The sequence below is a fragment of the Gossypium arboreum genome, chromosome 5 (genome assembly GCF_025698485.1).
Source record: "Gossypium arboreum isolate Shixiya-1 chromosome 5, ASM2569848v2, whole genome shotgun sequence".
NCBI lineage: Eukaryota > Viridiplantae > Streptophyta > Magnoliopsida > Malvales > Malvaceae > Gossypium > Gossypium arboreum.
The window spans coordinates 87,394,573-87,421,376 of NC_069074.1; the positions used below are offsets into that span (position 1 = coordinate 87,394,573).

The window sequence follows — 26,804 nt, forward strand, 5'->3', positions numbered from 1 at the left end:
ATTCCCCCTATTCAAGTCAAGAGAAAGGTTACAAAATGGCCCTCGTCAAGATGCCTTGTTCGATTGTCTTTACCCATTCAACTGTTTTTCAGTAGATGAGGGTCTTGTTTGACAATAAAACATTGCGACAAAAAATTTTGAGATTCTATCATAAGTGTTTTCTGAAGATTGTGTTTCTAGGGAATTGTAGTAATGATGATCAACATCTTTTTCAAATAGGTGGTAAGTCATCATTAGACATTGTTTGTTTTTCAAAATGATGTGTTTTGGGAGATATATGTATATATTCTTTGGGTTTCCTTCTTTAGAGTTACTCTTGCTCTTTTATTTTTGAACTTTCTATGACTGTTCTTGTGAGTTTTTGGTTTTGGTTGGTTATTGCAGTGATTTCTACTTTCAAGCGTATTTGTTTTGATTCATCTTGTAGCTTTTCTTTTTGTTATCAGTGGAGCTATCTTTGGCATTTTTGGAGAAAATGACTAGGGGAAACGAACAAGCTGGGAAGACTTACAATCGAGGTGGTGGTTGTTTTGGTAATGCTCCACTGAAAGAGCTGGTAAAGGAATGCAAGGTTACTGTAAAGAAGTCTAAAAGGAAAGACTATAAACCTGCTGTTAGCCTCAGCTATCTGTACTCTACAACCCATTAGGAGATGAAAAATTTATTGATATATCATGGGTTACTTATGTAACACCACAAGTATAAGTTCAGTATTCTAGAAGGGTCGCATCATCTTAGCGAAGTGTTTGTTCCTTCTTGAGGTAGGCTTCACTCTTCCCATTTCGAATTTTATCTGGGACGTCCTTTGTGATTTTAATATGGCGTTAGGATAGTTGACAAGCTTTTCTTGGTGGTTACTGGTTAGGTTGTGTATCCTCTTGATCAGATGTTTCGATATATGTGTTTCTTGCGAGAGGTTGACGAAAAGAGATCTTCTAGACTATTTGAATTTCATCCTTAGATAACTGCTCTCTAGATAGAGAACTTATTTTATCCTGAAGATATGACAATGGATGTTGATTATAGTAATTATATTCTCGTAGAGTTGAAGTTTGGTAGGATATTTGATTTTCCCATTGAGTGGACACATCTATCTACTAGGAAATGTTATTAACATCCACATCTATTAGATGTCCCTAAGGGTTCTTGTGAGCATAAAATGATGAACCAAAAGGGGATATTGCTAGTTTCTCTTTATAGTACTTTAAAGAGTGCCTTCAAGTACTACCTTGAGGAGGAAAATGTTTGTAGGTATACTCTCAACTATATAGCGAATGACTTCTGAAACAATGGGGATTGGCCCTTAGCGTCATATGCCTTTCCATTTTATGTCAAGTTTTGGATAGCTAGGCGTCTTTGAGGGGTGAATTTAGAGCTTATATGTTATACTACCAAATATTTCTATCTAGTCGAACGTAGTTGTAAAGTGCCACCAGGTACTAGGCAAATTATTCTCCAGATTCAAGATGATTGTCATTTGGATACTTCAGAGCCTCGTAATCTTGATGATAATGAGTTCGGTAATCATTTTTGATATAAATGTTTCTGTTGTTGTTGTATGCCTTTTGAAGTTAACCCTTTTATTGGTGACATTGTGTAGGTAATGTATCCTTAGAAGGTTCAAAAAATTCAGGAAAAGTGCTTAAGATTCTGAGAGGAAACAACTAAGAGAAGAGTTGTTTGGGAAGGGGGTTTTTGTAAGGTCTGGGGGATAGTTATCCACGATCTTACTGATTCTGATCATACCTCCTATAACACCTCGCCCAGCGAAACCTCTATATCCGGTTATTATTTGGCATTTAGTGGTAAAGTATTGGATAGAGATGAGAAAGTAAAATTTGTTTGATTTGATGAAGTGTAGAGTGCTTTGTATGCGTCACTTGGCGAACTCCTTGAGTTGGCGTGATTGTGGTTTAGCGAACCCTTCTGATGAGTATACGCTACCCTAGATGTTTGGGCAAACTTGTTAAGTTCACAGTGAGTGGATTTCTTTATTCTTTTTTAAGTATAGTAATCTGGTTAGTTAAGTTAAGACTTAGTTAGAATGGAACTAGACTACTGTACATGATAGGACATAAAACTTGTTAGGATTTCTTTATTTTTGCTCAAAAAGCTTATGAAGGTCCTAGTGATACAGGCAATGTGTAACACCACATACCTGATCTAGTCACCAGACCTAAGTTACGATATGCTACAAACAAACTAGAATAAACTTGCTCATTTTAACCATAAACTATTCATAATTATACATACGTCAACCAATAAGAATGAAAATAGAATTATGTCGAACTTTAGACTACTATAAAATTTGAATCGAGTTCGAATAAATGAACTAAATTATAAAACTTTTAAACTTTGGACCAATATCAATACCAAGTAAATAAGTATCGATATTTTATAACAAGAATCGATACGAAAATATTTATCGATACCATTTTGGCATTCTTCCAAAATAAGTATCAATATCATTTCCATGATATTGATACCAATTAGAAAAATATCAATACTAAGTAAAATTATCGATACCAAATTTGAATTTTGTCAATTTTGGAAACTGTTCATATGGTTTGGTTTTGATACCTTAATCCATTTTGTCGATACTTTCATTAAAATGGTAAACAAATGTTAACATGAAAGAGATCACTTTATACTAACATCAAAATGTAGCTTAAAGATGCATATAGATAGACGTGTAATATATATACACAATCAATCGAACCTATATGTCTAACCAATATGCCCTCATAGGCACTACAGTTCAAACATAACAACAATCATTCAATGAAAAATATAATCAACAAGTTAAACTCATTCAATCCTCAACCAAGTTCTAAATACCATATGTCAAAACTCATCCATTTATGTCAACTTTCAAATGAAATTATCATTCATCCTGTAACTGCCTAATTTTCAGTGGTATCGGGAATAGAGATTTGAGATCACTAAATTCGACGGGTGAGTTGAAAACTTAATAAATTAATACCTATGAGTCAAATGTGAAAAGCATTTTTGAATTAGTGAATTTGGTGATTTAAAAGAATTAATTAGGTAAATTGGGTTGAGAATGAGGTATCGAGACCTTGACTTCATAAATCGAGCCATAAATATTTTTAGAAATATATATGGAGTGTTGGTGAGGTAGTAATAAAATTTAGTCAGAAAAGTTTGACGTTGGGTGGTTAATTAAATAAAAAGGACTAAATTGAAAAGGGTGTAAAAGTTGATAAAAGGATTAAATAGCTCAATTGTCAAATGAGGAAGGACCTAAAGTGCAAATAAGCCCAAAGGAGATATTTTGGGCGGCAATAGCTGAGAAAAATCAGGAAATGGGTGAAATAAGGGCAAAATTGGAAAATTGCCAAAATTGGCTGAATAAAAATGGGACTAAATTGGAATATCTAGAATTCTCTTCATTTCTCTTCATATTCATCAGCTGAAAAATAGTCATGGAGGAGGGTTCAAGCTGGTTTTCATACTCTAGCTTCATGTAAGTTTAATTCTTGCTTTCTCCTTGAAATTTTTGTGTTTTTGTGACTTTTACAACTAGGTCCACTTGTTGAATTCATTAGTTTTTGATTCTATGAAAGAAATTGAAAGTTGATATGAATATGTGCTGGAAGTATATGATGATTTGGCATGGAATTAGAGCATTAAATTGTTTATATTTTGATTTTATTGAAAGAATTGAATAGAAAGTGAATGTTTGGGACCTAATTGTAAAAGAGCTTGAAGTTAGAGTTTTTTATGTGAAAATTCTGAATTTCAATAGTTATGAAATAACTTAGAATGTCTAGAAAAAGTATTAATTGAGAAAATTATCTTAATTGAGGGGTTAATTGAGTAAGGACTGAATTGTATGAATTGAGAAATTTGGGGTAAAATGGAAATTAATATTTTGCACTAAAACTGTTTTGGGCAGCAGCAGTAGTTTAACTTTGAAAAATCACCAAAAATTGTAGAAATTGAATTAGAGGATGAATAAAATATTAAATTAAAGATTATTGAGTCTAGTTTCTTATAAAATAAATTATGTAAGCAATGAAATTGTAAATCATGAGATACAATAACTTTTGTGAGACAAGGTTAGAATGATTTTGGGTTCCCCTGTTATGAATTTGTAAAATCATAAAAAATTGGATAAAAATAATTAGGGGATTAAATTTATGTGTTTAGAATCCTGAATGAGTCTATTTTCAAGAGAAACAAACTAGGACATCATTCGAGTCCTGTATGAGAAGATAATTAATTTTTAGTGAAGAAGGGTTGGAACTGTTAGATAGCAAAACAGGGGAGACTTCAATGAATAAACTGTATTAATTGGCCCAACCAAAAATTATGAAATTTTTATGGTAGGAATACATATGAGTCTAGTTTCTGGGAAAATTTATGGATCTTAATTTGGAGTTCTGTAGCTCAAGATAAAAATAATTTAGTGACTATGACACAGATGGACAGCTTGAATATTCACATAAGTTGATAGTGAAAATAATGGATAATGTTACCTACAAGTGTGTTGTTTATACTAAGGATGTGGATGGAGAGGAGCAGGAGGAAAAATATACACATATATATATGAATGAATCGTGTATAAATTGATCACATGCCCGATTATAATCGATAAGTGTTGAATTAGAAATGATATAATGATTTATTTGGAATATTTATTATGAAATTATGATTATCGTTATGATACAAAAATTGAACTTGTGAATTTATATGGCCAAAATTTTAGTGATTATTTGTTAATTTTATGAACTTCATATGTATTGATGATAAAATCGTGAATAATGTAAAAGCATGAAAATTGAATAAATGATCAAATTGAGCATTTCAGTTCAGTGACAAGATGAATTGAAGGAAAAGACCATGGTTGGACCATGGCAACAAGTGTTAAGTGATAGCTTCGGCTACACTTATCTGATCAAGGAAAAGTGAAAGTGATAAGTGATAGCTTTGGCTACACTTATCTGTTCAATGATAAATGACAAGTGAAAAGTGGTAGCTTCTACTACCTGATCAGTGAAAAATGGTAGCTCCGGCTACCTGAACAGTGAAAAGTGGTAGCTCCGGCTAGCTGATCAGTGAAAAGTGGTAGCACCGGCTACCTGATCAGTGAATAGTGGTAGCTTCAGCTACAAGAGACAAGTGACAAGTGATTTCCGTATAAGACCATATCTGGGATATGGCATCGGTGTGATATATGCTACTGTATAAGACCATATCTGGGATATGGCATCAATGAGATATGTGATTCGTGTTAGACTATAGGTGGGCTATGGCATCGATATATGAATATGTGTAAGACCATAGCTGGGCTATGGCATCATTATGTGAAGTTGTGTAAGACCATAGTTGAACTATGACATCGAGAAAACGAAGTGCTCAATTCCGTAAGACGTTCACTAATTTGACAAAGTTTGGTAAGTGTTACATGGAATTATGTGATACAAGGAAGTACGAGTTGATAAGATACGAGTATAGAACTTGGTTGATAAATGAATTTATTTGTGATTATATAATTGTTCATCTTGAATGTACTGTCCATATGTATTGATAATTCAAATGTTTTAATGAATAAAATTGCGATATGGAATAAATTAAACACGAGACAAATAATTATGAAATTGAACTCGAAATTCATGAAAATGACGGTTATTGATGTAATGGCCCATTTTTGTCCGAGCTTACATCAAGACCCAAAACCAGAATAAAACAAAATTAATAAAAATCCAAAATTAAAAGTCCAATACAAATATTTGGGCCAAAATAAAATAAACCTATTTTTTTAACCAAATACCCCAAAACTCTGACTCAAATTCTAAATCTCCAAAATCCAAATAAAATTAGCTTAAATAAGCCCAAAACCCGAAGCCCATCATACCCAAAATTGTTTTAGCTTCTTGTGAATTCCAGAAGAGTCTGGAACAAGCTAGAGAGGCACCAGAAAGTTGGTCTCACATGAGAGACCCTTGCGCCCAGCCTCCACATCACCCGGGGTCTTCTTCTCCGTACGCCCAGCTCTGCAAAAAGAACACACGAGAAGGAAAAATTAACAGAATACAACAGATGACAACCAGTAAATATATTTGTATTTATTTATTTATTTATTTATTTTTTATTTTCCTCTGTAAAATCCGGCTATAAAAAGCCAAGTTGTACCTGCAAATTTACGCATACAGAATATACACACACACGCTATGCTATACGCATACTAAATACAGAAAAAGCATTCCAAAAAGATTTTTGCAGAGGTGATTTTCATTTTTTATTTGCTTTAGTTCTTTCGATTGAATCATTTTATTTTCGTTTTTTTTTTGCTTTCTTCAACCTTTCGTTACTGTATTTGAAAATAAAAAGAAAATGAAAGGAGATCTACCTTGCAAATTCGCCACGGGTTCTTCTTTGCTTCGCTAAATCGAAGTTTGAGGAGTGATCTTGAGGCTGCAAACTGGCTTTGGAGTTCTAAGAGCTTCATTTTCGGCAGTGATAGGCTAAATGAAACCCTAAAATCAGGGGCTGATAGCTTGATTATTTCAAAAGGGGACAAAGGAATGATGTTTTAGGTTAAAAAACGATTGAAATGAAAAGAGTTTAGCAGCAGATCTAAACGACGCCGCATAGGGGGGAGCCAAGGTCCGTGTGTTAGCCCGCCTGGTGCTTCGAATTGATGCTTTTGCGCCGATAATGGTTTATTTGCGCGGTAGGTCCCTCTTCCTTGTACTGCTGCGCAATCTGCTCCCCTTTGCGCTTAAATTGCTTTATTTTCTGTTTTTAAATTGTTCCTCAGATTTGTACGACTTGGCATTCTGGTCCCGATTTCCATGCAATGTTTTAAGATTGGGAATAATTTCTAGTATGGTCCCTGTGAAATCAAAGGTGTTATATATGAGTCCTTATTTCATTTGATTTGCAAGATTTGTGTTATCATTTTAAATTAGATTATTTATTTGCCTGTACATGTTGAACTAATTTTTGATATGTTTATTTTTTTCTTTTGGTCATTTATATTATTTGTAATGTGTATATCAATTGCGTTATTTGTATTTTTGTTATTTATTTGTTGTAATTTAGAGATGGTTGTACATTATTTTATGTAATATTTTATGTGCTATTATATATGTATATATTTCATAAAAATTAGTTTATTAACGTTAAATTATTATGCATATATTTAACTATCTTTTGTCTATATGATATATATGTATTTGTTTTTTAAAATAAAATCATGTGTTATATGCATTAATTAAATTTTATCCATACATATACAAAAATTATTGGTATATATATAATTTAAATACGATTATAACATTATTATTTTATATATATAATTTCTTTTAGATTTACTCGTATATCTTTCTTATTTAAAAATATCACGTATTTTATATTATTTAAATTATTATTAATAAACATATATTTTGTATTTATATTTAATTTGCATTTATTATTAAAGCTTTGATATCTTTATAGATTTTAATAAACTTGTGATTAATTGTTTTTTATTATGTATATAATCTATAATGAAATTAAATTAACCTTATAATTCATTTTCTAATCAAAGGATATTTTGACATATAATTCTTTCTAACATTTGTTCATATGTATATGTCATATTTTAAATTATTTTTACCATGGAATATGTTATTATTTTTACATAACTTTATGTAAATATTTTTCTATGTATATCCTTTAAAAGTATTTATGTGTATAATATTTTTTAAAGAACCCTTTTAAATCATATAATTTATTGTATTTCATATCTTCCTTATGTTTTTTCATATGTATATGTTGTTACTTATATACCTTATATATTTACTTCATTTTTTACATTATTAATTTTATTTTTCTTTTCAATAATTATGCCCAATGTTCATAAATTGACTTTGTATATTATTTTATATCATATATTGTTATTCCTTCATATTTAATATTTTATTTAAATTATCTTGTGAATTGTCATTTTTTTAATAAATTTGTGTTTTAAATATTTTATGCATGATTTGATTTGAACTTTGAAATTTATAATAACTATTTCAATGAATATATATCCCAAGTTTTATGCAAATGTGTCAACTTATATATGTTATATAATTCTTCATTTTGTTCCATACATATTTTTGTATATCATTTTATTTTGTGTTATGATTATGTATAATATTTTTATATTAATTATTCATTATCCATGCTTAAAGTTTTTTCGTTACATCATACCTAGAATGATTGTTAGATAAGGTTTATTGTATTTTGAGTAATTGTTTCATATGTTTTTACAATGCATTAAATATTTCTTCAATTTTAAAATGAATAAACATGTTTTTTAAGCAAATTTCTAAATTTCAATTATTTAAAGTTTTTGAAATAAGGCAATATCTAATATTTAGGGAGTTCAGAAAAATTGTACTCAATTGTACTGGGTATGACTTTTTCCGATGAACCAAATATTTAGATAACTTTTTATACTTTTAATGTATGAGTTTTTTTCAAAAATTGATTATATCTTAAAGGTATAAGGGATCGTATCCAACCGTACTGGGTATGAAACCGCATATCTTGAACAAGAGATTTTTGATAGCTAATTTGAGCTATTCAAACATTTTTATGTACCTCGGAAAATATTTTCTTTTAAAACTTTTTACGGACAACATCAAATCAATTTGGTACCAGTTTTTGGGCGTAATGAGGGTGCTAACCCTTCCTCATGCATAACCGACTCCCGAACTCGTTTTTTTACCTAAACCAAAATTATGTTTTCATTAAATAAAACATTTTAATAGGTGGTCCAATCACACCTAAATCAAAAGATTGGTGGCGACTCCACATTCGTTTTTTTAAAGTCGATTCCCATTGTTTTGAAAATAAAAAGGGTTTCGACAGCTTGGCGACTCCACTGGAGATTGAACAAAGAGAGTCAGGCCATAAAATTGATTGTTTGCTGTCCTTTTAATTGAAAATTTGTTTTGAAAAATACATAATTTCATTTGCTTGTGTGATGGTTGTGTTGCGAGTCTTGTCTAATAAATATGGCATTACATTGCATGACCGTTGTGGTTATACCTATTAAGTGGGAGTAAGAAACTATGCTTTCGTGAGGTTTTCACCTTCGTATGGGCTAGTGGGTTACTTCCGGGATACATCCGTACCTATGATTCCGTGAGATTTTCATCTCCGCATGGTCATGGAGAAATGTATTCCCTTGAACCGAACTTGATCTATATGAGTCTATAATGGGTGAGGATTGAGGAATCTGCTAGTTCGGGTACCTTTACTCTAGAACCGAGCTTCATATAGTGAACCTTAAGAACTTTCCTTAGGTAGAGCCACGTTGAACCTTAGTTATTACCCATTTGTGTGTTATGATTATTTTTGATGTTATACTTGTATTTTATTGCGCATATTTGATACTAACCTGTACTTTGTTTTGGTTGTGTTTTGCATGACATTGCATACTAAAGGAGGTGTTGGTTCGTATTCGATTGCTAAGTTAGAAAGTTTAACATGGAGAATGAATTTCTTAGTAAAGTTGAGGATAATACGGCCGTCCGTGCATGGTCAGGGAAGTTTCAAACCGAGAAAGGGGATAGCCTGACAGAAGGATATACATCAGAGTTGCAGAATTTTACCCGCATCATTGTGACACAGAACAAGCTGCAGGAGTTGAAGGATATATGGACTAGTTGGGATGAGTGCATTAAACAGTTGTTCTACCAAAGTTATGGTGATATACCGTACTTGCTTGATGTTAAGGTGGATAAGCGTTTGTTCCGAGGTATGGCTCAATTTTGGAATGCCGCTTATAATTGTTTCACATTTGGAGAAGTAGATTTGGTTCCTACCTTAGAAGAATACACTACTTTGTTGAGGAGTTCAAAGGCTCAAGCCAGGAAAATTTATGCTAAGCTTACTAATAGTCAAACTTTTGCGAAGAGGTTGGTGAATATTTCGGGGATGAGTGAATCTTGGGTCACTGCTCGAATTCAACAGAATGGGGATAGCAAGTGTATTCTTTGGGAAAATTTGAGAGATTTGATTTTGACGCACCCAGATGTGAAGAAAAGGGTTGAAATTTTTGACTTAAGCATCTATGGGTTGGTGATTTTTCTTAGGGCTTTAAGACATATTGATGAGGCAGTAACTGATTTGTTTGATCGTCTCGGGAAAGGAGTCACACCTGTACCTGCAATACTGGCCGAGACGTTTAGATCTTTGAATATGTGCCGGAAGGCCGAGGAAGGTCGATTTATTGGCTGCGCACAGTTGTTAATGGTATGGTTTCATGGGCATTTTTGGAAAGTAGATAAGGTATCGTACCGAGTTTTCTCCGAAGGCTACTCCCCGTTAAAAGAAGAGATAGTGATGTAAAGGAGAGATGATATTTCAGAAGAAAAATGGATGGAAATTCTCCAAAATCTTAAGGAATATGATGTAGAGTGGAGGGCTTTCTGGATGGTTCCCGACGAAATCTTGTATCGATGTAGAGATTATAATTGGGTGTCATTATTAGAAATTTGGGGAGCTACTGGATATACTCCTTTACTTGCACTAAGGTAGTATAAGTCGTGGCAGTTCATACACACATGGGTTGGCTCAGTGTGAATTTTCATATAAAGAAAACCACTATAGGAAGAAGGTTCGAGAATTGTCTGATGCTTGGAGGCAGATGCACAGGATGAAAAGGTTGACTGTTGGCTCTATGGTAACACCCGAATATAATGGATGGTTTAGAAAAAGGGTCAATGACAATATTCCTAGACCGAGTTTGGAAAGCGCTCGACTAATGGAGAAACAGTTACAAATTGCCCCGTCGGAGTTGGAAATTATAAAGCAGGATTTTGAGAAAAAGAGTTCTGAGTTCGGGAAGAAGATTGAGCAGTTGGAAGAAGAGAAGATGCACTTGAAGTTAGAAGTAGAGATTCAAAAGTCAGAGACAGAAAAGCTACAGAAAAGGAAGGGTAAAGTTGAGGAAGATTTGGAAAGTTTGAAAACAGATTATAAGAAGCTGCGTTTATCAATGAGAACTGCTGGGTTAGGAAAGACTTTGGAACAATGGCGCCAAGAGGTTCGAGAAGAACGGGCTAAGGCAGATCAATGGGAAAAGAGGTTCTAAGAGGCTCAAGCTCGGAACGAAGCTTTGGAAAGAGGGCTGTCAGAGAGTAAGAATGAGAAGGATGAATTAAGAGCCAGAGTGGCAGAACTTGAGAGATCTCTGTGTTTATACCGAAATCGTAATTCTGTGACAGAGTTGAAGGCAAGCTTAAGTAAGATCGAGGAGATGAAAGGAAAAATAAAAGAACTAAAAATAGCATTGTAATATTGTGAAATGAGGATTGAGTTCTTGGAGGCAAACGAGGAGCAATGGAAGAATTAGCTTCATTATTCTCAAGACCAGGTGAGCAACAGGGACTACATCATGGGAGAAGTTGTAACGCAAATTCGAGAAGTAGCTAACTACTTGCAGTCCTTGGAGGTACAAGTAGACGTGTTAAGTGTGAAGTACGAGCTGGAGTCAGACAAGGGACAGGAACTAGCTTCATTACTTAGGAAAATTAATGTCCTCAGTGCTAGGGCGAAGTCGTATTTGTAACTCAGTTTTATGTAAAGGGTTTTATTTTCTAGTGAAATTTTCTAAAAGGAATTGAATTAGAATTGATGCCTCCTTTGCATTCATGCATTTGCATTACATTACATCATATGCATTAAAGATTATAATAAGATTCTAATTAATTAAAAATTATTTCAGTAATCTTGAAACCAACCAAAATACACCAAATACGTATCCCTATGGCACGAGGAAAAATACTAAGTCAATGGACAAAAGATTGGAAAAGTTAGAGCAAATACAAAAGGATATGCAAGAGCAAATGCAATTACAGATGTAAGAACGGCTTGATAAGATGTAGTAAGAGATGAAAGAACAGATGATGGAGACACAAAGAGAGATGATGAGTCAGTTGTCCCAATTGCTGATGGGAAAAATGGATAAGGGAAAATGTCCAATAGATAATATGGGAGAAAGTAATGAAGATCCTCAATATCCTCCTGGCTTCACTCTTGTTTATGTGCAGACACAACCAGAAATTAATTTGCAGAAGCCATCTGTTACAATCAGGCCTTAGCAGTTTCAAGCCGGGGTTTCGGTTCCAATGAATTTTCAAGCTGGTTCAGGTTATAATCCTGGTACTAATTCACATAATCCAATAGTCCCTAATTTGGATGAAGTTGCAAAAGAGGAAAGAGCAAAGGCAGAATCGCAAAGGCAGTTAGAAGAACGGTGCAAATGGTTGGAGGAAAAGGTCAGAGCAATGGAGGGTGGTGATATACATTCTGGGATTGATGCAAAGGATCTGAGTTTGGTCCCAGACTTAGTACTACCATACAAGTTTAGGATGCCATAATTTGAGAAATATAATGGAACGAGCTGTCCTGAAGCTCATATCACCATGTTTTGTAGAAGAATGACATGATATGTTCATAATGATCAATTGCTGATTCATTGCTTCCAAGATAGCTTGGTGGGAGTAGCTGCTAAATGGTACAATCAACTGAATCGAAACAAAATTAGTTCATAGAGAGACTTAGCATAGGCATTCATGAAGCAATACAGTCATGTGACAGATATAATTCCTGATAGAATTACTCTGCAGAATATGGAGAAGAAGCCAAATGAAAGCTTTAAGCAGTATGCACAGAGGCGGAGGGAAATGGCTATTCAGGTTTAACCACCGCTATTGGAAAAAGAAACCACGATGCTCTTCATTAATACTTTAAAGGCTCCGTTTATAACTCATATGCTAGGAAGTGCTACGAAAAGCTTTGCGGATGTGGTCATGACAGGAGAAATGATTGAAAATACCATAAAAATGGAAGGATAGACGCGGGAGAAAGTGCTAAAAGGTCTGTGCCACGGAAGAAAGAGAATGAGGTGAACAATGCGAATATGGGATATTCGAAGTCTATCACTGTGAGTCAGCCAAAAGCAGCAACTGCTGGTCAGGGTTCATCACGGTAAGAGTCAGGGACCAAGCAGAATAATGAGAAGATTCAATTTACACCAATTCCTATGACATACAAAGAATTATATCAAAGTTTGTTTGATGCACATGTGGTGACACCTTTTTACTTGAAGCCAATACAACCTCCGTTCCCTAAATGGTATGATGCTAATGCCCAATGTGAGTATCACGCAGGAATTGTGGGTCATTCGATAGAAAATTGCACCACTTTTAAGAAGCTGGTTGAGAGGTTTATCCAGATGGGTATTGTGAAATTTGATAATGCGCCCAGTGCTGAAAATCCAATGCCTAATCATACTAATGGCGGGGTAAATGCGATAGAGGGAGGATTTGGAAAAGGATCAAGAGGGATGTTTCGGAAGTAAAAATTCCTTTGAGGCGAGTTTGGAAGGAGATGGCAAGAAGAGGATTGGTTATTCAAAAACAGAAGGAGATGATAATGGGATAGAGAATTATTGTGAGTTCCATCATGAAGAAGGACATAGAATTCAGGAATGTGAAGAATTCAGAGCTGTAATTCAGAGCTTAATGGACAGCAAGGAAATAGAGTTTTATGAGGAGATCAATGAGGAGGAATATATATGTGTGTCAGAGTCCACATCAAGTCCAAAAGTTAATTATCCTGTGGTTATTATTTCGTGTCCTAAGAATGAAGTAGGAGTTCAGATGGCGCCGAAGATTATAATTCAGAAGCCCGCAGTTTTTTCTTATAAGGATAATAAGCAAGTCCCCTGGAACTATGAATGTAATGTGACTATCCCGGGAAGGGAGAATTTAGCTAGCCCGTTAAAATAGGATCAAAATGTAGGGTCTCACACACGCAGTGGAAGGCGATATGATACCCGAACAGAATTGGTGAAAGAAAGAGAGATGCTGGTTGAGCAAAAGAAAGGAAAAGCAGTCGAACTTGATGTACCTGTTAATGAACCAGTGAAAGAAGAAGAAGCTAAAGAATTCTTGAAATTTCTGAAACATAGCGAGTACAGTGTAGTGGAACAGTTGCGTAAACAGCTGGCCCACATATCTATATTGGCTCTACTCCTGAGTTCAAAAGTGTATCAGAGTGCATTGATGAAGGTGCTAAATGAGACATATGTAACCAACGATATTTCTGTCAGCAAGCTGGATCGGTTGGTTAACAACATAAGTGCAGACAACTTTATCTTTTTCAATGATGACGAGATTCCGCCAGGAGGGATGGGATCTACTAAAGTTTTGCATATAACTACAGGGTGTAAAGGGTATACGCTACCAGGGGTATTGGTAGATAATGGTTCCGCATTGAATGTATTACCTTTGTCCACACTGAACAAGTTACCTGTGGATAGTTCTCATATGAAAGGATGTCAGAACATAGTACAAGCATTTGATGGCATAGAGAGGAGAGTCATGGGGAGAATTAAGGTACACTTGTTGATTGGACCAACCACGTATGAGGTAGATTTTCTAGTAAAGGATATTAAGCCCTCTTACAATTGCCTGTTGGGAAGGCTTTGGATACATTCTGCAAGGGCAGAACCTTCATCGTTACATCAAAAGCTGAAGCTGGTATCAGAAGGGCAGTTAGTAACGATAAATGCTGAAGAAGATATTATTGCGGCCGTAAGCAGTGATGCGCCATATGTAGAAACAGATGAGGAAGCCATTGAGTGTTCTTTCCGGTCTTTGGAGTTTTGAATGCAACATTCATTACTGAGGGAAGTAGAATTCTGGAGCCAAAAATGTCCAAAACTACGATGATGGGTTTGCAGTTGACGGTAGGCCGAGAAGCTATGCCAGGAAAGGGACTTGGAAGATGTCTTCAAGGAAGAATTGCAGTGCCAATATTGAAAGATAAACAGGATCGCTTTGGATTGGGGTTCAAGCCAGATGCAAAGCAAAGGAAAAAGGAGCTAGAAAGAAGACAAGAAAGAAGAAGGGCTCGAATGAGTGGTGAGGAAATCAAGTGGGAGCCCATGAGAATTCCTCATATCTCCAAGTCGTTTGTATCAGGAGGTATTATTTATCCCAAACGGAGGATGTTGGAGAAAGAAAGCATGGAAGAAACATTGAGAGATATGTACATTAATGTCATATTTGAAGAGACAATTGAAGAGGGGATTTTGTCAAATATTCGTCCATATGAGCCTGGGAGTGTTCTAAACAATTGGACTGCAGAAGATCTTCCTGTAATTTTTAGAGCTTACTTAGAGTAATGTTCGAAACAAACTTATTGTTTTAAGCCTAGAGACAATAAAGATTTCTTTGTGAAATAGGCTCATGTTCAAACATCATTATTTCAATGAAGTACATTTTTTACTATTATTTTGAGTAAACGTTATTCTTTCCACAAGCAATTGTGTTATTCTTTCTATCTAAATAATTATCTTAATTCTTTCTTCAATTCATAAACATATCATACAAAGCAATAATTACCAAATTCATTCATTCATTGTATATTTTTGTACCTTTAATAGGTCCCCAGATATCAATGTCATGAGCGACGCTGTTACTGACCCGGAATCACTATTTGAGCGAGACATGTATTTAGAGGGATCTCAGGACTTTGAAGATGACAGAGATTGTGATTTATCTCCAGATTTGTTAAGGATGGTAGAACAAGAGGAAAAACAAATTTTGCCTCACAAAGAAACTGTAGACATGGTGACTTTGGAAGAGGGGAAAGTTGTAAAAATTGGAACATGCATAATTGAAAAAACAAAGCGAGACCTTGTTGAGTTAATTCAGGAATTCAAAGATGTTTTTGCATGGTCATACCAGGATATGCCTGGTTTAAGTCCTGATATTGCAGTACATTGCCTTCCAATAAGAGAAGATTGCAAGCCAGTACAGCAGAAGCTTCGACGAATGAGGCCAGATATTGTCTTAAAGATCAAGGAAGAGGTTAAAAAGTAGTTTGATATGGGATTCCTTCAGGTGATCAAGTACTCAGAATGGGTAGCTAATGTGGTGTCAGTTCCCAAGAAAGACGGCAATGTGCGAATTTGTGTGGATTATAGAGATCTAAATAAAGTAAGCCCAAAGGAAAACTTCTCTTTGCCTCACATTGATACACTAGTGGATAATACAGCTGGTTACTCGTTGTTTTCCTTTATGGATGGTTTCTCGAGGTATAATCAGATCAAGATGTATCCTGAAGATATGGGAAAGACTACTTTTATAACCTTGTGGGGCACGTTTTGTTACAAGGTAATGCCATTTGGATTGAAAAATGCTGGAGCAACGTATCAAAGAGCCATGGTGACTTTATTTCATGATATGATGCACAAAGAAATCGAAGTGTATGTTGACGATATGATAGCCAAATCTCGGACTGAAAATGAGCATGTCCAGGTGTTAAGAAAGTTGGTCATGAGATTGAGGAAATTTCAGTTAAAACTTAACCCAACAAAATGTACTTTTGGGGCTAGATCCGGAAAGCTGTTGGGCTTTGTGGTCAGTGAGAAGGGAATTGAAATTGATTCCGATAAGGTCCGGGCTATACAGGAGCTGTCTCTACCTCGTACCCAAAAAGAAGTTCGGGGTTTCCTTGGAAGATTAAATTACATTGTGCGGTTTATTTCTCAATTAATAGAGAAGTGTGACCCTATATTCCGTCTTCTTAAAAAGCATAACCCTGGGGAATGGGATGATGAATGTCAAAAGGCTTTTGATAAAGTTAAAGAATATTTGTCAAGTCCTCCAGTGTTGTCACCCCCAAGTTCAGACAGGCCGTTAATATTGTATTTGACCGTGTTTGGTAATTCAATGGGATGTGTGCTTGGTCAACATGATGAATCGAGAAGAAAGGAAAATGCGATATATTACCTCAGTAAGAAATTCACTGAGTGTGAGTTGAGATATTCGCCGATTGAAAAATTGTGTTGCGCTTTGGTTTGGACAGCACGAAGATTGAGGCAATATATGTTGTATCATACAACCTGGCTAATCTCAAAATTGGATCCTTTAAAATATATAATGGAATCAAATGCTTTGAATGGAAAGATAGCTAGGTGGCAAGTTTTACTTTCTGAATATGACATAATTTACATGAGTCAAAAAGCTGTAAAGGGGAGTGCAATAGCAGATTTTCTGGCCAGCCGAGCTTTAGAAGATTATGAGCCCTTGAATTTCGACTTCCCCAATGAAGAAATAGTGAATATAGCAGTTGCTGAAGAAAACAATACAAAAGGTCACTATTGGAAATTGAATTTTGACGGAGCCTCAAATGCTATGGGCAATGGAGTTAGAGCAGTTCTGGTTTCCCCAGATGGAGATCATTATCCATTCACATGTAAATTGGATTTTGATTGTACAAATAATATGGCAGAATATGAAGCATGTATCATGGGGTTCAGAGCAGCTATAGAACACAGGATCAAATCGTTAGAAGTGTATGGAGATTCTGCATTAGTAATTTATCAACTTCGAGGTGAATAGGAAACAAGAGATTCTAAGCTAATCAATTATAGAAGGCTGGTGTTGGGGTTAGTTGAGGAGTTTGATGATATTACTTTCAATTATCTCCCGTGTGATGAAAATCAAATGGCAGATGCTTTAGCTACTTTAGCTTCCATAACTAAAATAAGCAGGCAAGAGGATGTGAAGCCTATTCAGATGAGTATTTATGAGGCCCCGTCTTATTGTTATAATATAGAGGAAGAAGAAAGAGATGATCATCATTGGTATCAAGATATATTGAGGTACGTGAGAAATTGTGAGTATCCAGATCAAGCCACAGAGAATGACAAAAGAACGTTGAGAAGACTCGCATGCGATTATGTTTTAGATGGAGAAATCTTATACAAAAGAAGGAAAGATCAGGTACTTTTGAGATGCGTAGATGCCATGGAGTCCAAGAAAATTTTGGAGGAAGTGCACAAAGGGGTTTGTGGAATGCACGCCAATGGGTTCACAATGGCCAGACAAATTATGCGGTTTGGATATTATTGGTCTACCATGGAAGGGGACTGCATCAATTATGCTAAGTAATGTCACAAATGTCAAAATTATGGTGATAATATTCATGTACCTCCTTCACCATTGCATGTTATGACTTCTCCATGGCCATTCTCCATGTGGGGCATGGATGTCATAGGGTCAATTTCACCTAAGGCTTCAAATGGGCATCGTTTCATTTTTGTGGTCATTGATTATTTTACCAAATGGGTGGAAGCTGCTTCATACGACAATGTAACTAAATCGGCAGTCAGTAGATTCTTAAAGAAGGAAATTATATGTCGATACGGAATGCTTGAGAAAATCATATCCGATAATGCACTGAATTTGAACAATAGTACAATAGCAGAGGTCTGTAGTCAGTTTAAAATCAGACATCATAAGTCGTCACCATATCGTCAGAAGATAAATGGGGCAGTGGAAGCAGCTAACAAAAATATCAAGAAGATTGTGGGGAAAATGACTGAAACTTACAAAGATTGGCATGAAAAGTTGCCATTTGCTGTTTATGCTTATCAAACATCTGTCAGAACTTCTACTGGGGCAACACCGTTCTTATTGGTCTATGGAATGGAAACAGTTCTGCCTATTGAAGTGGAGATACCTTATCTTCGAGTTTTGTCAGAATTGAAGTTAGATGAAGCAGAATGGATACAGTCTCGTTATGATCAGTTGAACTTGATTGAGGAAAAAAGGCTAAAGGCTATTCAGCATAGACAGATGTATCAAAAAAGAATAATGCGGGCTTATGAAAAAAAGGTTCGGCCAGGAGAGTTTCATGAGGGAGATTTGGTTTTGAAGAAGATTCTTCCCATACAAAAAGATTTCAGAGGTAAATGGATGCCGAATTGGGAGGGGCCCTATGTGGTGAAGAAAGCTTTCTCTGGTGGTGCATTAATTCTGGCCGAAATGGATGGAAGAAATTTATCTAATCCAGTGAACTCAGATGTAGTCAAAAAGTACTACACTTGACAAGGGAGGGAAGCTAAAGTGAAAACCCGCAAAGGGCGCTTTGGGGGCTTTCATGAAAAAAAAAGGGGCTAAAGTGAAAACCCGTAAAGGGCGCTTTAGGACCAAATAAAAATGGAAAGGGCCAAGGTGAAAATCAGCAAAGGGCGCTTTGAGATCCAATAATAAAAAAAAAGAGAAAAAGGAGAAGCCAAGGTGAAAACCCGTAAAGGGCGCCTTGTGACCAAAGGGGATTTGAGTTGAAAACCCGAAAAGGGCGGCTCAAATATTGATCCAAAGTGTGGGGGCTGTGATCTTGATATACTTGAATTAACCATGAAAGGGATATGTTGCATCTTGGGGTGTTGACAAAGATTGGTGGCGACTCCACATTCGTTTTTTTAAAGTCGATTCCCATTGTTTGAAAATAAAAACGGTTTCGACAGCTTGGCGACTCCACTGCGGATTGAACAAAGAGAGTCAGGCCATAAAATTGATTGTTTGCTGTCCTTTTAATTGAAAATTTGTTTTGAAAAATACATAATCGCATTTGCTTGTGTGATGGTTGTGTTGCGAGTCTTGTCTAATAAATATGGCATTACATTGCATGACCGTTGTGGTTATACCTATTAAGTGGGAGTAAGAAACTATGCTTTCGTGAGGTTTTCACCTTCGTATGGGCTAGTGGATTACTTTCGGGATACATCCGTACCTATGATTCTGTGAGATTTTCATCTTCGCATGGTCATAGGGAAATGTATTCCCCTGAACCGAACTCGATCTATATGAGCCTATAATGGGTGAGGGTTGAGGAATCTGCTGGTTCGGGTACCTTTACTCTAGAACCGAGCTTCATATAGTGAACCTTAAGAACTTTCCTTAGGTAGAGCCACGTTGAACCTTAGTTATTACCTATTTGTGTGTTATGATTATTTTTGATGTTATACTTGTATTTTATTGCGCATATTTGATACTAACCTGTACTTTGTTTTGGTTGTGTTTTGCATGACATTGCATACTAAAGAAGGTGTTGGTTCGTATTCGATTGCTAAGTTAGAAAGTTTAACATGGAGAATGAATTTCTTAGTAAAGTTGAGGATAATACGGCCGTCCGTGCATGGTCAGAGAAGTTGCAAACCGAGAAAGGGGATAGCCTGGCAGAAGGATATACATCAGAGTTGCAGAATTTTACCTGCATCATTGTGACACAGAACGAGCAGCAGGAGTTGAAGGATATATGGACTAGTTGGGATGAGGGCACTAAACAGTTGTTCTACCAAAGTTATGGTGATATACCGTACTTACTTGATGTTAAGGTGGATAAGCGTTTGTTCCGAGGTATAGCTCAATTTTGGAATGCCGCTTATAATTGTTTCACATTTAGAGAAGTAGATTTGGTTCCTACCTTAAAAGAATACACTACTTTGTTGAGGAGTTCAAAGGCTCAAGCCAGGAAAATTTATGCTAAGATTACTAATAGTCAAACTTTTGTGAAGAGGTTGGTGAATATTTCGGGGATGAGTGAATCTTGGGTCACTGTTCGAATTCAACAGAAGGGGGATAGCAAGTGTATTCCTTGGGAAAATTTGAGAGATTTGATTTTGACACACCTAGATGAGAAGAAAAGGGTTCAAATTTTTGCCTTAAGCATCTATGGGTTGGTGATTTTTCCTAGGGCTTTAAGACGTGTTGATGAGGCAGTAACTGATTTGTTTGATCGTCTCGGGAAAGGAGTCACACCTGTACCTGCAATACTGGCCGAGACGTGTAGATCTTTGAGCATGTGCCGGAAGGCCGGGGAAGGTCGATTTATTAGCTGCGCACAGTTGTTAATGGTATGGTTTCATTGGCATTTTTGGAAAGTAGATAAGGTATCGTACCGAGTTTTCTCCGAAGGCTACTCCCCGTTAAAAGAAGAGATAGCAATGCAAATGAGAGATGATATTTCAGAAGAGAAACGGATGGAAATTCTCCAAAATCTCAAGGAAGATGATGTAGAGTGGAGGGCTTTCTGGATGGTTCCTGACGAAATCTTGTATCGATGTGGAGATTATAATTGGGTGCCATTATTAGGAATTTGAGGAGCTACTGGATATACTCATTTACTTGCACTAAGGCAGTATAAGTCGAGGCAGTTCATACTTACGACACACGGATTGGCTCAGTGTGAACTTCTATATAAAAGAGGCCACTATAGGAAGAAGGTTCGAGAATTGTCTGATGCTTGGAGGCAGATGCACAGGATGAAAAGGTTGACTGTTGGCTCTATGGTAACACCCGAATATAATAGATGGTTTAGAAAAAGGGTCAATGACAATATTCCTAGACTGAGTTTGGAAAGCGCTCGACCAATGGAGAAACAGTTACAAATTGCCCTGTCGGAGTTGGAAATTATAAATCAGGATTTTGAGAAAAAGAGTTTTGAGTTCAGGAAGAAGATTGAGCAGTTGGAAGAAGAGAAGATGCACTTGAAGTTAGAAGTGGAGATTCAAAAGTCAGAGACAGAAAAGCTACAGAAAAGGAAAGGTAAAGTTGAGGAAGATTTGGAAAGTTTGAAAACAGATTATAAGAAGCTGTGTTTATCAATGAGAACTACTGGGTTAGGAAAGACTTCGGAACAATGGTGCCAAGAGGTTTGAGAAGAACGGGCTAAGGCAGATCAATGGGAAAAGAGGTTCCAAGAGGCTTAAGCTCGGAACGAAGCTTTGGAAAGAGGGCTGTCAGAGAGTAAGAATGAGAATGATGAATTAAGAGCCAGAGTGGCGGAACTTGAGAGATCTCTATGTTTATACCGAAATCGTAATTCTGTGACAGAGTTGAAGGCAAGCTTAAGTAAGATCGAGGAGATGAAAGGAAAGAACTAGAAACAGCATTGCAAAATTGTGAAATGAGGATTGAGTTCTTGGAGGTAAACGAGAAGCAATGGAAGAGTTTCGACAATTGATATATGGAGATATGAGACATTGATATATGAATGTGGAAAATGTTTGATAAATGTGTTTATTCATAATTATAGAATTATATACCTCATGTGTACTATTTGCATAAAGATGATATTTCAAATACTTTGGTTATTTAAGCTTAAATATGAAATAGTATAAAATCAAGATAAGTTGTTATGAAAATATATTTAGATTACAGAGATATGGCTGATATATGTTGTATGATTACATAACGTGAAATTGTGTATATATATGAGAAATTTAATGAGAATTAAGCCCATACACGTTTCTTGTTATTTATATGAAGTGTACGACTGACAAGGGTGATGAAGTTATAAACAGAGAGTTACACGGGTTGAAAACACTAGCGTGTGACTTTCCAAAGTGTGAAAATTTTTTAAGTGTTGCAAAAGTTTCATATGTTTACGGTTTGGTCCCGAACCACCCTGAATGTATGTTTTGGGCTCCGTAGACCCATATAAAGGACGTTAAACATATGTATGAAAGTTTTTAATTTAGAAGAAATTTTATGGCTGATTTTTTTTACATGATTGATCATATTAAGTTCGGTAATGCCTTGTACCCTATTCTAGGCTCGGAATACGAGTAGGGGTGTTACACATCCTCTCCCCAAAACTCTTTTGTTCTCTCCATATTTTCTTCAATAAAAATCTCATTTCTATTACATTTATTTCTTTCTCAAAAATCATGAGCCACTAAACCAATCTAGCCGAAGGTTGTCAAAATTCCCCAAAAAGGTTCATGAGGCTTAGAATTCACGCTTAGCCTTTTCAACAGGGTATTCATCGCTTCTCCGCATACAGGGCTGACGCTTTCGTCCATTTCCCTTAATAGGTGATCTTTTCAACTTGTGCAAGGAACGACCACTTTGTACGTTTTGGGAAGGTTGCACAGTCGGTTAGTTAGCTTTCTGCGTCAGAGGTTGGCGAATCCAAGAGACAAAACGGCGCGGTATTCATCGTTAGGAAGTGATGATCTAGCAGAAGATAGTCCTACAAAAGCGATTATTGGCTAGAGTCAGGTTCCGCCAAATCTTAAGTCTAAATTTTTGGAGCTAGTCTTCCACTATAACTGGCTTATCCTACTCGAGAAGGGTTACTTAAAAGCCAAAGATTGAACCCAAGGCGGATCGAGACAATCGGAGGCTGGATCTCGCCACATAAGAAACTCTCTCTTTTCCCAAACTCTGTTTATTTTTATATTCTCCATTTTAATTTTCACAATTTATTTAATTTCACAATTTCAATTCGATTTTAAATTCTATTTTTATTTTATTTAGAAATTCTTATTTCTATTCTTTTATTATTTTTTCAGGAACGCAGGTTTTCTTGGCCAAGAAACTGTCCAGGAATTCAAAAAATGAGCATTCGTACAATCCGGTCCCTGAGGATTCGACCCTACTTCCCTTTTACTGTTATTTTTACTATTTTACAGGGAATAGGATATATTTAGTGCTCTCAACGACTACATTAAATTTTGGCACCGTTACTGGGGATTGGTAACGTACTAATCTTGTTTTTTGTTTTTTATTACCAGATCTGCTCTAGACACTCTTGTGTTTAATTCAGAGATTGAAAAGACTGCAAGAGCTAATCGCAAGGAAACAAAGCTAAGGAAAAAGTAGTCAACGGTGGTTGGGACTCAAAGTAATCCACCGCCAGAAATCAGAATCGACGACAAAGCAGAGTCTATGGTTAACGAAAACCCTGCTCAAATTTTTGAAAGTGAAAAAGTATAAGTCGATTCCCCAGAAGAAGTGCTTAACACTAGGGTTAACGAAAACACTAATTTAGCACCACAACCTATGTCTCAGACAATTCGGCAACTGGCTAAAGCGCCGATAGAACAACCGCCACTATGCATCGCGTATCCTACTATGGATACTGATTTTGAATTAAAGTCAGGTTTAATTCAGCTATGCCAACTTTTCGTGGGTTGCAGAATGAAAATCCCCACAAGCATTTGAAAGAGTTTCATATGGTTTGCCTTAGTATGAAACCTCAGAGGGTAACTGAGGATCAAATTAAATTACATGCTTTCCCTTTTTCCCTAGCAGATTCAGCTAGGAATGACTATTTTATTTACCTTCTGGATCTATTACAACTTGGGCTGATCTTTCTCATTTATTTCTCAACAGGTTTTTTCCAGCATCACAAGCAATTAAGTTAAAAAGGGAGATCGTTAGAATAAGGCAAAAAGAAGCAGAGTCTCTTTATGACTATTGGGAGCGATTTAAGAAATTGTGTGCAAGTTGCCCACAACATGGTATAACGGAACAGTCTTTGCTGCAGTACTTTTATGAAGAACTGAAACCCATGGAGATGAATATGGTAAACGCCGCTAGTGGAGGAGCATTGGTCAACATGACTCTACAACAAGCGAGAGACTTAATCTCCATAATGGCTGCAAATACTCAGTAATTCCGAGCCAATCCTGAACCCCCTAGAAGGGTTCACCAGTTAAGTAATTCTACCATTGAGGATAGACTTGATAGACTTACTAATATTGTGAGTTCTCTTATTACAGAAAAAGCAAGACCAGCCTGAGTATACGGAATATGTGCTACACCTGAACATACAACTGATGTATGCTCAAGTCTGTATGATGATACTATGGGTCCTTTAGTTATTGTCGGAAATTTCCTTGGGCCACCAAAAAGGCGATATAACCCTACGCTAATACCTACAATCCAGGATGGAGAGACCATCCTAATTTAAGTTATGGGGCCAATCCCCGATATAACCAGCTATACCAAAATCAGGTTCCACAACCGCCACCAGATTCAGGTAATTCTCTAGAAACTTTGGTCAATAAATTAGCAGCTAATGTCCTTAATTTTCAACAGCAAACTCTTAATTTCCAAAAAGAGACGAAGGATTTCCAACAGAAAACCAAGGCATCTATAAGAGAATTGACCATATCAATTGAGAAATTGAACTCACAAGGGAAGCTGCGGTCACAAACAGAACCTAATCTAAGACAACACGCAAATGCAGTGACATTACGAAGTGGAGAGGTACTGGAACCAATTTCTGATAAGAATCTTGGCCAAGAAATCACCCAAGAAAATCTCAAAAAAGACGAACAGGTCCGAGTGAAACCCCTACTGCCGAAAATCCAACCTCCATTTCTAGGACTATTAAATCGATTTTAAAAGGTAAAAGACAAGGAGATCATCGAAACATTCGAAATGTCGAGATCAATTTACCACCGTTGGATGCCATCGACAAATTTCATGGTATGCCAAGTTCCTTAAAGAACTCTGCACCAACAAACGAAAATTAACAGGTAATGAAAAGGTAAGTGTTGGTGAGAATGTATCTGCAGTGTTACAGCGAAAAAAGCCAGCGAAATGTAAAGATAGGGGCATGTTTGCAATACCATGCAAAATAGGCCATTTAGGAATTAATAAGGTTATGTGTGATTTAGAGGCCTCTATAAATGTCATGCCTTTTTCCGTTTATGAATCACTTAACGCAGGTTTTTTGACAAAGACAGGTGTTATCATTCAGTTGGCAGACAGGTCCATTGTACATCCCAAAGGAGTCCTCAAGGATGTATTAGTCAAAGTCAATGGGCTTATCTTCCCTGCAGATTTCTATGTGATAAAAATGGAGGAGAATAACGCTTTTGGGTCTTCAGACATCTTGTTGGGGTGACTTTTCCTTAGTACTGCAAATACTAACATTGACGTACGAAGTGGAACCCTCATGATGGAGTTTGATGGGGAGATTGTGAAGTTTAACGTTTATGGCACTATTAGTCACCCAAGTGAAGTCATGGACGTAAACCGTGTAGACATAATTAACTCATCAGTAGAAAAAACTTTTGAGTAATCTTATGGAGATAAATCTAAAATGATGTTTGATGATTTTGAATCTGTTAATGAATTATTGGCTCCTATAGATACTAAACTTCTACCTTCTGTTGTGTAGGCATCAAATCCAAAATTAAACCACTTCTCGAGCATCTCAAATTCACATTTTTGGAGAATGATGAGACCATTGCCGACTTAAAAGGGATCAACCCCTTGATGGAAAATATGAAACCAAGGAAAGAGGTGCAAGGATGATTAAACCCAAATATGGTGGATGTAAAAAAAAAGGAGAATTTCCAAACCCATACGAACGAAAGAATTCAGCTGGAACAGCCCCAATACTAGTTGAGGTGTCAAGCTAAAAACGTTAAACAAGCGCTTATTGGGAGGGAACCCAATTTTTTAATTTTTATTAATTTAATTTAATTTATTTAATTTTACTTTATTTTACTATTTATTATTTTATTCTTTTTTTTTGGATGTTGATAAAATTCTCTTCTTTTATCTAGGTAAACCGAAGCAATAATAGTGAGAACTTATTACCATAATGCGCAAACGACAGTAACTACACGGGGAGTTCTTCTAACCTTTTTTTCTACTTATTCATTTATTTATTCCACATCGAGGACTATGTGTTTTAAGTAGGGGGAGACATTCCTCATTATTTTTGTCTTTTTAGACATTGTTTTTGTTGTTGCTGCTGCTTTGGTCATTGCTGCCTATATAAATTTTTTTCAAGAACATTCTGCCTCTTTTCATGCCCAAGAATTTAACCACGACTTGCCCACTGTTTGACCCACATTCATGCTTCTTGTCTACTAATTTAGTTATAATTTTGCCTGTCTGATTTCATCTCCATTGTTTTATTTTTTTTAGTTAAAATAATTATGATTAATAGAGTTAACCGTGTTTTGCTTTTAGTAAATTTGATTAAGTCTAAATACAAAGAGGACACTTAACACAATTGCATGCTTAAAATATGTTCATGACTATTAAGGTGGTTACTGAAACTTATTTTTGACACTTGATTGTTTTTCCTAAGTCTTCCAAAATTAAAATTTCCTTTAATAATAATGTTTTCATGGTTATGAGTGCAGCTTAAGACGTGACTAGGTGAGCAATCGGATTAGG

General features: G+C 35.9%; 2 protein-coding genes and 1 long non-coding RNA gene across 3 annotated transcripts; 2 read left to right on the forward strand and 1 right to left on the reverse strand.

Moving 5' to 3' along the window:
• Positions 1–5,616: 5,616 nt before the first annotated feature.
• On the reverse strand, positions 5,617–6,569 carry LOC108450297 (uncharacterized). Its single transcript, XR_001866223.2, has 2 exons — positions 6,377–6,569; positions 5,617–6,020 (listed from the first exon to the last, which is right to left on the reverse strand). It is a non-coding gene; the product is annotated as an uncharacterized LOC108450297 (long non-coding RNA).
• An 8-nt stretch (positions 6,570–6,577) lies between these two features.
• On the forward strand, positions 6,578–11,640 carry LOC108450296 (uncharacterized). The gene is made up of 2 exons (XM_053027614.1): positions 6,578–6,700; positions 9,450–11,640. Exon 2 carries the CDS (start codon positions 9,493–9,495, stop codon positions 10,354–10,356), a length of 864 nt encoding a protein of 287 aa, XP_052883574.1. The 5' UTR covers positions 6,578–6,700; positions 9,450–9,492; the 3' UTR covers positions 10,357–11,640.
• An 8,320-nt stretch (positions 11,641–19,960) lies between these two features.
• Positions 19,961–21,532, forward strand: LOC108451706 (uncharacterized). Its single transcript, XM_017749365.1, has 2 exons — positions 19,961–20,911; positions 21,014–21,532. Exons 1-2 carry the CDS (start codon positions 19,961–19,963, stop codon positions 21,530–21,532), a joined length of 1,470 nt encoding a protein of 489 aa, XP_017604854.1.
• The last annotated feature ends 5,272 nt before the right edge of the window (positions 21,533–26,804 follow it).

Excerpts from the sequence above, each read along its gene's own strand:
- LOC108450296 (XM_053027614.1), top strand. The coding sequence starts at position 9,493 with ATGGAGAATGAATTTCTTAGTAAAGTTGAGGATAATACGGCCGTCCGT.
- LOC108451706 (XM_017749365.1), top strand. The coding sequence starts at position 19,961 with ATGGAGAATGAATTTCTTAGTAAAGTTGAGGATAATACGGCCGTCCGT. Across the intron at positions 20,912-21,013 it reads AGTGGAGGGCTTTCTGGATG|TATAAGTCGAGGCAGTTCAT; the intron begins GTTCCTGACGAA and ends GCACTAAGGCAG.